At 37.5% G+C, this 14,400-nt stretch overlaps 1 protein-coding gene across 2 annotated transcripts in view; it reads left to right on the top strand.

The window, feature by feature from the left end:
* Positions 1-14,400, top strand: part of LOC128604436 (Kv channel-interacting protein 2-like) — a 241,859-nt gene that overhangs the window by 123,733 nt on the left and 103,726 nt on the right. Inside the window, exon 1 of one of the 2 annotated variants that reach the window (XM_053619562.1) lies at positions 8,806-9,455. The exons of the other annotated variant lie outside the window; for it this stretch is intronic. Coding sequence (XP_053475537.1) covers positions 9,368-9,455 — 88 coding nt within the window. The 5' untranslated portion in view covers positions 8,806-9,367. Of the gene's footprint in view, positions 1-8,805; positions 9,456-14,400 lie in introns of those variants that run through there. 2 annotated transcript variants of the gene reach the window in all.

Raw genomic sequence — 14,400 nt, forward strand, 5'->3', positions numbered from 1 at the left:
TCAGAACCTCAGAGTTCTTTGCCATGAGGTGCCATGTTGAACTTCCAGTGACCAGTATGAGGGAGTGTGACACCAAATTTAACACACCTGCTCCCCATTCACACCTGAGACCTTGTAACACTAACAAGTCACATGACACCGGGGAGGGAAAATGGCTAATTGGGCCCAATTTGGACATTTTCACTTAGGGGTGTACTCACTTTTGTTGCCAGCGGTTTAGACATTAATGGCTGTGTGTTGAGTTATTTTGAGGGGACAGCAAATTTACACTGTTACACAAGCTGTACACTCACTACTTTACATTGTAGCAAAGTGTCATTTCTTCAGTGTTGTCACATGAAAAGATATAATCAAATATTTTCAAAAATGTGAGGGGTGTACTCACTTTTGTGAGATACTGTATGTTTCCATCTAAGTTGGCAATTTAACTTATGCGAAAAATTGGAATATTTCATGAAACATTTGTGAATACAGTTCAAGAGAACAAAATTGTCACTTCGGGGGAAACTGGCACATCTCGCTGAGCCAATTATGCAATCACATGACTTTTTGATGCACATCAAGGAATTTATTCTGTAAATGTGTTTCCATCGTAGATTTTGTCTTCTTATCGAATAAAAAAAAAAGATCCGCCTCAGTTGAGTGCATACGTTTTTATTCGCATCTGGTGTTTCCATCCAGCATTTTTTTTAAAACAATACTTGCATGGAAACAGCTATTGTTGACACATTTTCTCCTAATAAACGACATGAGCGTAAGTCTGAGCGTAAACGTATTTAATGTGTTTCAGGGTCTAGTTTTAATTTAATTCCTATATAAAATCCCTCAAAAAAAGATTGCATATTTTCCGAGCTTCACCTGTGAAATCTATTTCTTGTTTTCTTATTTTGTTTTTTATATTCAAATGTTTATTCTGGCATTTTGGGAGAAAATCTCAACTTCAAAGGCTTTTAGCTTGCTATCACCCTCAAAGCCCTGTCTGGATTATACTATGCATATACTTCAAGATGTTCACAGTGGTTGAAAGTCAGAAATTCACTTTTAAAAGCACTGAAGTTTGCAAAAAATTATATATATATATATATATATATATATATATATATATATATATATATATATAATATTTTTTTTTTTATTTTGTTTGGATTTGTCAAATGCTTTCTGGTGCTTTATTAGAGCTGTTTCTTTGTTATATCTTTACAAAGGAAGCACCAAGGCCATCAGTTTTCTCCATGTAGCTTGAGCCAGTTTAATTAATACTTTTCAGGTATATTTCAATTTTAAGGTCAGATTTTTCACTTTTTTTTAACAATTTTTTTTAATAAGACCTTATATTCTTCAATAATAATGTCTGAATAATAAGCGTCCTTTACATATATTTTTGATCAATTATGTAAGAAAAATAACTATCAACTGTACACACATTCACCATATTCACCATATAAACAGTAATTCATGATAAAAAAAATACACCCCAGTTCCATAATGTCAGAATCCTCTAAGCTGGAACATCGCCACTCTACACGCTGCTTCTATAGAAAACGAGAGCTAATTCTGAAGCTGGGATGTGCAGCAGCTGGTGGCTCGAAGCGCATGAGTGGGAGATTTTCAATGGGCTCTTTTTAGCATCTTTGTGCACATGTACCTCACAGATGTGCAGTGAATATGAAGTCTGCTGTTCAGAAATCTCGTTCCCTCTGCTGCTTCTGCTCCTTGATGCTACTGATGAAATACTGTGGGTTCTGGTAGAGCTGAGAGATTTGAACAGAGTATCAGTAGGAGGTAAAGCTAGAGGAGAGAGGTGAATACAGACTCAGACAGAAAGACTGGAGAGAGAGATAGATAGACAGAAAGAAAGAAAGGGAGAGAGAGAGCACGGCATACAGTACACATTTGGATATTTGTATTGAAATGTACAGTGTATGACTGTGTATATAACAGATGAGCTCCTCATTTGATCAGTTCCAAAGTAATATGTTTTGAGGGATATATCAGGGAATTTTTTTGTTTTGTTTTTTTTTTAAATCTGAGGTTTTTGCTGGTATAGAGGTCATTATGATAGATTACTGTTGCTTGTGTATCTCACTATGATTACAAAGTTCTCACACTTTTAGTTAGTGTGCATGAATCTTTATTGAAAACTTTTTGATTTGTCAGTAGATTAGGCGATTTCCCAACGACCAATCACTGATCACCATTGTTTACCAAAGACCAATCACTGATCACCATTGTTTACCAACGATCAATCACCCAACGACCAATCACTGATCACCATTGTTTACCAAAGGCTAATCACTGATCACCATTGTTTACCAACGACCAATCACAGATCACTATTGTTTACCAAAGACCAATCACTGATCACCATTGTTTACTAAAGGCTAATCACTGATCACCATTGTTTACCAACGACCAATCACTGATCACCATTGTTTACCAAAGACTAATCACTGATCACCATTGTTTACCAAAGCCTAATCACTGATCACCATTGTTTACCAAAGACCAATCACTGATCACCATTGTTTACCAAAGGCTAATCACTGATCACCATTGTTTACCAAAGGCTAATCACTGATCACCATTGTTTACCAACGACCAATCACTGATCACCATTGTTTACCAAAGACTAATCACTGATCACCATTGTTTACCAAAGGCTAATCACTGATCACCATTGTTTACCAAAGGCTAATCACTGATCACCATTGTTTACCAAAGGCTAATCACTGATCACCATTGTTTACCAACGACCAATCACTGATCACCATTGTTTACCAACGACCAATCACTGATCACCATTGTTTACCAAAGACTAATCACTGATCACCATTGTTTACCAACGGCCAATCACTGATCACCATTGTTTACCAACGACCAATCACTGATCACCATTGTTTACCAGCGACCAATCACTGATCACCATTGTTTACCAACGACCAATCACTGATCACCATTGTTTCTACTTCTTTGTCCTTATTGTCTATATTTACAAGTACAGTAATAAAACTGAATCATCCCGTCTGTAACTGTCTTTGTCTCTGTTTCTTCTGATTTTGTCTTTGTTCTTTATAAAGCATGATAGAAATATATTATGTAAATACATAAATAGTTTGTTTGTGGTGCCATGGCCAAAGACCTTTCTATATAAATGTTATCATCTATTATTTTCTATTTTGGTAAAGCACTATTATATTCTATTTTCTTCTCTTCACTTCTCTTCTATTCCACTCCTTATTTTCTGTTCTATTTATATTCTACTCTATTGTGATCGAATCTATTCTATTCTACTCTGTTCTGATAATACTATTCTATCCTATACTACTCCATTCTATTCTATTCTGTCCCATTCTAATCTACTCCATTCTATTCAATTCTAACGTATTCTATTCTATTCTGACAAAAGTATTCTATTCTATTCTGTCTTTTTCTAATATATTCTGTTCTACTGTGATAAAACGTTTTTATTTTTTCTATTATTTTCTGATGCTAGGCATGCAGGTATACAGGGATTTATTAAACGTGGCAATCAAAACCGAGAAGTAATTCAGAAACAGAGTCAAGTTGCAGGCAATGGTCAGGAGATCAACAAACAACATAGACCATGCAAGTCGAGAAAACCAGAAACAAGATCAAGAAACAGAATAGCAGTCACTAAATAAAGGTTTGGTAACGACTGGACCAAAAGGAACACAGAGTGTATTCTTCGTGAGGTGAAGGTGCTGTGAGGGTGCTTAAATACTGTGTGTGAGAGTGAGTCCATGTGAGTGTAATCAGTAGTCTGGAGAATGCGAATGGGAGCGTGTCCGTGATTGCTGTGAGTTCTTGTCCACACTGTATTGTTATGACACTCTTCTAGTTTGTTCTATTTTATTCTCTTCTGTCTGATAATAATTCTATTCTAAGCAACTCCATTCTCCATATTCTAAACTCTTCTATTCTGATGAAATAATTCATTCTATTTTAATTACTTTCAGAAAATCTTCCTTCTTCATGTGGTACTTTTTGATATGCAGAAGATCATGACGATTCAGTGAATATGCTTCCGGTGACTTCTAACAACTTTTAGAGCATGTCCCATATCTCTCCAGCTTCCTGCACACAGGCAAACATATAGTGAAAAAATGGAGATTCTATCCCACATATTTTATGTGCAGTGTGAGGACAGAACACCAGATCATCACATGGGTGCAATTGCAGTGTGCTACATGATCATATCCTTGTTATTTTCCTTTAGTCTGGATTTCAACGCATTTAAATAGCAAACTAGTTCACCATACATTATTATATTACATCAGATATCACTTTTTAGCCTGGGTAACCAGGTTAGCGAACATGGGTCTAGGCAGCTAACTGTAGCATTCTGATGATTTTATCATTTGTCCTAATCCTGATTCAGACTGTTAAAAATAATAAGTAAGCTTTGAGTAAAACATTGTGGGTTGCAGAGAATCCAGAGAAAAAGACAGAACTTAAATGTTCTGGGAACCACACGTTTCTAAAATAAAAATAAATAAATGCTGAAAATGTTTTTTTCTCTACCTCGGTGCATTGATCCCCTCCAGGACATGATTACATCCATCTATAAGCATGCCATTTCTTTTCATCTATCTGCTTTTCTGTGTTCATTGATTTCTAGGCTGGACCTGCTTATATAGAAGCACCATCGGATTCTGGCATTGCTGCTTAATTTTGGTGGTTTGCAAAGCCAGTGTAGCACTCATACCCACATTCCTGCTGTGTGTTTCCAGGAAATGTGGCACACTGTTAGAACAGTGCTCTCCAGCAGCGTGACAGATCCAGACCCTTATGCATCTTTTTAATTCGTTTTCCTTTCCTGGCTGTACTGTTTCTGCATTGGCTTCTGTCAGGTGGCCACTTTGATGTCAGATGCTGGTGTGTGTGTGTGTGTGTGTGTGTGTGTTTGTTTGTCTTCCTGCCTTCAGAGCTGAGCTGCCAGCTGCTTGATGGTGGCATTTCAGAGCATCATATCATATTAATATTAGACTATTTTAGTTTGGGGTTGAAAAACATGCACTGCCTTACAATTAAGAGTTATAATTTATACCAAAGAGAACACAGCCAAATATGGATGTGCAGTGAGACCTAAACAAGCTTCACTAAAAATTCTATAGTGCTGTCATGATGCAGAAGGTTTGCTTTGGATGGTATTAAAAAATGACAGTACTACTTTCTGTCTCTTTGGGAATTGTGCCTGACATTGTGAATGTGAATGTGGGATCATTCTAAAGCCTACACCTATGGTTAGGGTTATGTACTTGTATATTTCATTCAGTAAAAGTTACTTTTGGAATTTTACAATACGAGCACATACACAGATATACAGTATTTACAAATACATCGACATTCACAAATCTACTAGCGCTGGGTATTGTGACCAATCTGGCGATTCGATTCGATTCTTATTCATATGGTTTCGATTCAATATCGATTATCAGTATTTCATTTAAAATCTTAGTTTTGCAGACATGGAAACTATATTTTAATATAAATGCTGGTAACTCAAACCCTTCTACTTGGCTATATTACTGGAATAGACGTTTACATTAACAGTAGGACCCACACAGTTATGTTTCATTACTTTTTGACTTTTACTTTTAGTAACAAACATTGTAACAAGAAACCATGAATATGTGCATTCGATGCACACAAGGTAAGCACAAACTGCACATTACTGTAAAAAAAAAAAAAAAAACATTATAAATGTGCAACAGTGAAATTCATTAACAACTTGAAACATGTTTAAGAAATAATTTCAAAATTCAAATCATGTTCAAAACAGGCCCATAAAGCCAAATCGGCGTTACTGTGGCGTCTGTTATCTTCTTATTATTACTAGCCATTGCTGTCCAGAATCACAAAAACCAAATAGCTTGTCAGCGTGTCGTCTGGTGGTTTGTTGTGTTGTTGCAGAAACTTGCAAACGACAGTGGTGTTGTCGACCTCATCTCTACCGTCGCTCCCTTTGAACATGAAATACGTCCACACATCAGACTTTAATTCTGCCGGCGCTGGCTTCAATTGGCTACCATGACCTTCCGCTATGATCATCTGCCCTTTTTTGTTTTGTTTTGTTTTCTGGAGCAACTCGAAAGACATCTTCAGGACGAGAGGTGAAGTACAGATAATATTCACATCCTCTCAAGTAAAGCACGCATATTAAGAATTGATTTGCGGATTTCCCGAATCGATATCGTTTCCTTAAATTGAAGATCGATTAAAATCAGAGAATCGATTACCCAGTCCTAAAATCTACACAGAATCAGTTGATGGAACACACACACACACACACAACCACACACACACACACACACACACACACACACACACACACACACACACACTATACTAATAAACTGCAAATAAACAATATCAATCTCACACAATGGAAAAATGCAATAATCGATTACATCATAATAATCTGAGTGAAAAAGCTTAAAATAGCACGCGCACACTTTTTTTTAAATTTTATTTATTTATTTTTTATAAATATGGCTTATTTGAAAATGTAATTCAATTGTTATAATTTCAAAATAATATAGTTCACAATATTAGCATACAGTGTCCTTCTATATTTCTCATTTGTAAGATAAATGATAAAAACAAAAGAGGAGATTTTGAATTTCTCTTGAGACCCCGTTTATAAATAAGCGACCCCGAGTTTGGGAACCGCTGTTCTAATGCACATATTCGGGCAATGCTTATTTTTGCTGTATGGAAAATGATAATATCGAGACACCACCATACTGTATCATATAAAATCGTTAAATCCCTCTATGTATAATATTTATTAGTCATTCAAAAACTTTACTATATTAATTGATTGATGATGAGTTATACCATGTGGTAACATGAATTTCAGTCATACTTGATATATGTCGCACTTCACCTGTGCACCTCTACCCCACATTGAATTTCATTAGCTATGTTTCCATCCCTGTATTTTTATGTGAATTTTGTGATATCGCATAAAATACACAGGATGGAAGAGCTGCAACAACTAATCGATAAAATCGATATGTCAATGAATCTCATTATCGATTAGTTGGTCTGCGCGCTGCACGGGGGAGATTTACTCACTAAGTTACCTCTGTTCCGAAAACACGCTTTGGAGAGTAACTATTTTATTTTATTTATTTATTTTATTTTATATTATATATGAGTATTTATGCATTATTTTTTATGGATGCACAAAAAGCACAGAATTAAACTACAGTCCTAAATTAATAATATATATTCTGGGGTGTGTGTGTGTGTATTGGGTTCTTTTCTGTTTTGGACAAACAGTTGTGTAAAGTTTTAGTCTGAATTTATATTTGTAACACTGTTTGTGGATTTTATTTTAAATGAACGAAAAATGGTACTGAAACGTCGCCCCACCCCCATCTGATTAATCGACAATATATCTATCTATCTATATCTATCTATCTATCTATCTATCTATATATAAAATAATCGGCCAACTAATCGATTATGAAAATAATCGTTAGTTGCAACCCTATATATAACCCAGCAAGCTGTACACACGTAAAAAGGTGCTGCACTTCCCTGTATGATTTAAACAGGAACTGCTTGGGATGGCTAAAGGATCCAGTCCCTTGATGCTCTCAAGTGCATTTTAAATGAGATTGTAAGAGGACAGAGAGTGCAGAGGTCAGACTGCTGACCTTGATGCACAAATCAGGACTTGGACAAATGGATGTTGGTGGGGATGATGAGGAAACAGAGGAAATGAAGCTTATTAAGATAACACTTAAGCTTATAGGGTCACATGAGCATATTCTTTCCTTACTTCATTTTATTGGGCTTCCTGATGTGTTATTTGTTATGTGAAATGAGAGCACTGTTGCAACAATATGATGTGAGAAAATCGTAAAAGGTCTTAAAAGCTGTACAAGAACGTGATTTATTTTCTCACATATTCATAGAGCTGCATGTTAAATCAAAAGACTGCACAGTGTAGTGTCGATGACCTGTCTGGCATCTTTTTATTGGTAATCTTTATCTCCCACGCGCACGCACACACACACACACACACACACACACACGTGCACTCACACACATGCAACACGCTGCATATGAGCATCACGCTTGCGCACACACTTGATGGAAACACACTGAGACCCAGTGGAGCAGTTTGTTTGTTTTGCTTTGATCCGCGAAAGTAAAAAGGAAGTGTATGTGTGATTGGCGGTCGGAAAAATCCACGGAGTCTGTGGTTGCCTGGACGACCATAATCACCACTAAGTCAGAGAGAGGGAGAGAGAGAGAGAGAGAGAGAGAGAGAGAGAGAGAGAGAGATCAATGCTCTAAGACAACAAATGAAACAAGAGTGTAGCAGAGCAAATGAGCCAGGAGTGTGCATGTTCCCTGTAGTAAAGCTGTGTGCGCGCGCGCGCGCGTGTGTGTGTGTGTGTGTGTGTGTGTGTGTGTGTGTGTGTGTGTGTTTGTGTGTAATGTGCACGTCTGAGCCACCTCACAGCTCAGTACACATCAAGAGATTGGCTGAAGTGCTGGCTGTCTTTCACTGATGGATGAAATGAAGAAAGGAAAGACAACAGGACAGAAGGATCTCCTACGTGTCTCCGTCCACCTGCTGATCTTTTTCTCCTTGTTTCTGTTCGGTGGACAATCAGCAAGTTGTTTTTAGCTTTCATGCTAACACTTCTGGCCTTTGAACTTCTATTCAAGAGGAATAGAAAAAAAGGCTTAAAAAAGCAGCTTCAGGGGAACCCGAGATAAGAAAGGAGGAGGTTTCAAAGTAGGACCTTGTGCTTGGTTTTCCTGTCCTTCTAAGGTGAACTCGTGGCTGTAGTCTGTTTGTGAGGCAAATTTGGAAGACTCTGTCTCTGTCTCTCTCTCTCTCTCTCTCTCTCTCTCTCTCTCTCTCTTTCACGCACACACACACACACACACACACACACACACACACACACTCACTTTCTCCAGCTCTTCTGCCTGAGCTCCCTCGAGGTCAACGTGACAGTTTCTTCATCTTTCTTTTCGTCCCATGGATGTTCCAACAGACACAGGTGGACTGAAAAAAGGAGGGAAAGAAAACGTGCGCGCAGAAAAGCACAGCCGTGTCGTGTAGTAGGAGGAGTAAGGAGTAACATAGTAAGGGTGTACATTGCTGTTCCCTCCTGGAGAAGGAGGCTGAACCATTAGAACAGGAGGGGAGGAGGCTGGGTGAGAGTGACACATCGCATCCCACAGGTGGAGGCAGGTCTGAGGAAGAAGAGAGAGCACGAGAGAGAGCGAGAGAAGGGGAAAGGAGGAGGAAAAGAAGGAGAAAGGAGTGTGAGCAGTCCAGAGTCGAGAGTGTGAGAGAGCCAGCTGACCCACAATGAGCCACTGCAGGAAGAGGTGCAAGCGGCAGATGACCAAAGTGGCCCGCTTCTTTTACAGGTTCCTCACAGGGACCCTGACCCAAGGTAGGAGGCCAGCACTTTTTCTTTTTCTTACCCATAAGTCCCTGGGTAATGTGTTTTAAGATTTTTTTTTTCTTCCTAGTTTCTATCATCCTGAAAGAAACTTGCATAAACTGATATATATATTTTTTTTTAACCATGGAAGTGTAGTGACTTTCAGGAACCATCATGTGGTTCACACTGCAAAAAGTGTATAAGGGTCAGTTCAGTTCTTTTTTTTTTCTTGTTCTTTTTTTAATACTTCAATGCATATTAGTGCCTTGAAACTTCTATGCCTGCCATGCTCAAAATGGGATTATAATCCCATATCATTATAATCTCACATCATTATAATCTCACATCATGTCCTGACCATAGTGTCAGGCAGCAATGCATAAATGACCTTGATGAATAATCCAAGCTGTAGTGCTGACAAAGTGGAAAATAATACTGACATGTTTCTAAAAAATATTTTTTTAAAAAGCTAACTGGGTCTTGCATCTTGAAAAGCAAATGTTAAAATAAGCAAAACGAAGTATTAACCCAGTGAGAATCGGTAAATACACTGTAAGTTTACCCTCTTGTCAGTTGCCATGGATACGGCTCTGGCGCTGGCTCTGCCCTGGCCTTCCGAGAGAAAAAAGGACTCGCTGTGTACAAAAGAGTGATTTCATTAGCATGGCTCAGTCATGATTCTTCACACTAGCTTCATCCAGAGCAGACTGCGTTGTGTGTGTGTGTGTGTGTGTGTGTGTGTGTGTGTGTGTGTGTGTGTGTGTGTGTGTTCAGCTCAGGTGTTGAGTGTTGAAGGAAAAAAACACAGAAACTGGTTGTGCACATGCTCATGACTTGGATACATATGACTTTCTGCAGTGTTAGCTGAAGGGAGTGGATCGTGTTCCTGTAGTTCCGAGGAGGGCTAGACTAAACTAATACACGTCTGACCTTTGTCCTGATCTTTTATATATATATATATATATATATATATATATATATATATATTTTATAGGGCTTAGTGGTTAGCATGTTTGCCTCATACTGCGGTTTCCTCCCCCAGTCCAAAGACACGCACTGTAGGCTGATTGGCATTTCCAAATTGTCCATAGTGTGTGTGAATGTGTGTGTGATTGTGCCCTGTGATGTTTGGCACCCTGTCCAGGGTGTCCCCTGCCTTCTGCACCGAGTTCCCTGGGATAGGCTCCAGGTTCCTCTGTGACCCTGTGTAGGATAAGCATACAGAAGTGCAGAAAATGGAGATGCAGTACAGTGTGTGTGTGTGTGTGTGTGTGTGTGTGTGTGTGTGTGTATATATATGTATGTATGTGTATATATATATATATATGTATGTGTGTATACATATATGTATACAGTACAGTGTGTGTATGTGTGTCTGTGTACGTATATGTATACGGTACAGTGTGTATGTGTGTGTATGTATGTATGAGTGAGAGAGTGACATCTTATTACAGATACAACAGCAGCAAGTTGTTACCAGCATTCACACATAATTTTAATACACTTTGGATTAATTTATAAATATTGCCTCAGTTAATACAGTTTCATCATTAAACACTCATAATTCCTGAGGATGAAGTAAAATTGATTCTAGATGGATGTTTTATTTTATGCGTGATGGCCTTGGAAAACCTGTTTGATGTCACTGTGGTCTGCCAGTAACATACAGTTTATTTGATCAAAATGATGTGAAAATGTTTTTATTATTGTAACCTTGCCTTGGCTGTTTGCCTGCAAAGCTCATGTTGGGAACCAGGTTGTGGTCAGTCTCTGTAAAGATATGTATTATCATCAAAACATAGAAGAGATCATACAAAAGCGGATAAAGTTTCAAAATGTTTCATAAGAAGACGATTATAATTATAATATATATAACCAACTGAACAGATTTCTCCACCGATGCTAGAATGAACAGAGATCAGTGGAGTGAAGAGATGGTGACGAGACTCGTGTTTGAATGTCGTGAGTGACGTTTACCTCAGGTGATGAGACAGAGATTGATGTGGTGATGCTGATAGTCAAAGTGAGAACTCATTTCTCATTTTTTTAAAAACGTGTAATTCTTTTACAATTTGTCAGTACTTCTCCTTAAGTAGATTAGGTTAGAAATGTAGAGGTAGGTGTGGTGTCTTGCTCTGGAATTGGAGTGAAATCCTTAAGTTTTTATTTTGGTAATCAGAAATTCAAATGTGATTGAGATACTACTTGCAAAAGAGAAATCTGTTGATGTTCAAGGACATTTGTAGCTTTCTGAATGATATAAAGAAGAAATGTCAAAGGGTTCACATAGAGCAAAAATACAGGGAATAGTAAGCATGCAGGGGAAACTACGTATGCAGGGAATAAGCATACAAGGAATGATGAGAATGCAGGGAATAATAATGCAGAGAATAATAAGTATACAAGGAATTATAAGAATGCAAGGAATATTAAGCATACAGGGAATAATAAGTAAGCAGGGAAGAATAAGTATACAGGTAATAATAAGCAAATGGGGAATAATAAGCATACAGGGATTAATAAGAATGCAGGGAATAATAAGTATACAAGGAATTATAAGAATGCAGGGAATAATGAGTATACAGGGAATAATGAGTATACAGGGAATAATGAGCATACAGGGAATAATAAGCATACAGGGAATAATGAATATACAGGGAATTATAAGCATACAGGGAATAATAAGCATACAGAGAATAATGAATATACAGGGAATAATAAGCATACAGGGAATAATGAATATACAGGGAATAATGAGCATACAGGGAATAATAAGCATACAGGGAATAATGAATATACAGGGAATAATAAGCATACAGGGAATAATGAATATACAGGGAATAATGAGCATACAGGGAATAATGAGCATATAGGGAATAATAAGCATACAGGGAATAATGAATATACAGGGAATAATGGGCATACAGGGAATAATGAATATACAGGGAATAATGAATATACAGGGAATAATGGGCATACAGGGAATAATGAATATACAAGGAATACAGTTTCTGCAGCTTTAAGATTTGATCACAGATGTGTTCTAATGCTACTGATTTCCCCAAGGTGTTATTGTTTATTATTCAATTATTCATCTTCAAGCATATTATTTAATGAGTACAATGAAACTAATTGGAAAGGAATGTAGTTATGACAGTGAGGAATGGAAGTCTGTCCGGTTCCTGGTAATTTAAAAGGCAAAATTATCTGGATTCAGTTCAGTCAATTCCTGAAAAACATTTAAATAGGAATGAAGTGAGCATCAAGTAAATGTAGTGTGTGACTGGTGTCACTGTGTCAGTGAGGTATTGAGATGTTGACTCCTCTGTGATTATTATAGAAAACTGTCAGACAGGCTGGCGGAGCCGGGTACTTTTGCATGTTTGGTGACAGAGAATTGCTCCTCACAATATAACCCACTGTGCAAGAGAAGGAGGGTAAGCTTTTAGAAGGAGTGTGCACTGTGAGATGAAGCATTAGCTGTCAGGAGCTTTTCCACAGTCGAAGGATTTGACTGAAGTTACATCGTGTAGAATATACAACATATAATGCTTTACATTTCAAGTGTTCACTAACAAGCATGGACTTATGCATTTGTCAACATGAATTTATTTTTTTTTTTAAATAATTGTAGTTTTATTTAAATGGAAATTAGAAACTGCATTAGCTAATGTTGTTTTCAGTCATTTGCTAATGTTTTCTATAATCATGATTCAAGTAAGGAACAAAACTGAATGACGGTTGGTTATTTTCCAATACGAGCATGTTTTCTTCCTCTTATACCACTACATTTAAAAAAAATAATGATCGACATGCCATACATTTAATGTTCATACATGTAACATCTATTCTTCCTCTGGAAGTTAAGAAGACAAAAAATTTATTTAAAAAAAAGTGCAGAAAGTGCAAAGTCCTCTGTTCGGAAGACTTACTGACTGTTACAACGTGCTGACACTGGAGACTCCCATAAATCAACAAAAGTCACCTTAGAGAGAACTTCATCATATCAATGATTATATATTTCTTTGATAAATAGCAGCACATTGTTTTAAACACTTTCACTCTGCCTTTGTTTGTTATTAAGATTTTATTCTGATTATTTGCTATAAAACAAGGTCTTGGTGGCCATGGACGATTTTTATACTAACCCAATTTTTTTTAAACTAACCCGGAAAACCTTGCCAACCCTGTCTTTAACTGTCCTGCCTGCTGCTCCTCCAGCATAATTCCTGCCCCAATGGATCTCTATTAGTTCCCATTTTTGACAACAGTAATAACTCTATGGAGCTAAATGGGGCACTGAGCATGCTGCCCCACGAGTTCCCAACATCTAGGATGGCAACCCAATCAAAGGATCTGTCAAATTGCAACATTTTTTTTTTTAATAGGTAACAACTAGAGATGCACCGATACCGATACCAGTACTCGGGTGTCGGCCTGATACTGTGCTCATGTATTCGTACTCGTACTTGTAAAACTATCCCGATACATCCGCACTGATACCACTTTATGACAGCGTGACATAGCCTAACCTCTCGTCAGTTGAGCAGGCAGTCAGAAGAGGAGCAATGCCAGCAATTTGGAGATATTTTAAGATAAGTGATGATGATAAAAGTAGAGCAGAGTGCAAACTATGCTCTGCTAAACTGTCAAGAGGAGGGGTAAAAATAGCTCATTTAACACAAGCAATTCGATTAAACATCTAAAGGACAAACATAACGCCGAATGCAAAGAGTTTGCTAATGTTAGCAGCGGGAAACAGCAACAACCAACTTTGCAGCAAACGCTGGAGAAGCGAGAGAAAATGTCCAGAGACAACCCATGGGCAGTGAAAATAACAGAAGCTCTTACCCAGTTCATTGCTCTTGATGACCAACCGTTGTCAGTTGTAGATAATACATAATTTCATCGTCTTCTTGGTGTACTTGAGCCGAAGTATGAGATTCCCAGCCGT

This window comes from Ictalurus furcatus, chromosome 29 (genome assembly GCF_023375685.1).
Source record: "Ictalurus furcatus strain D&B chromosome 29, Billie_1.0, whole genome shotgun sequence".
Classification (NCBI taxonomy): Eukaryota; Metazoa; Chordata; class Actinopteri; order Siluriformes; family Ictaluridae; genus Ictalurus; species Ictalurus furcatus.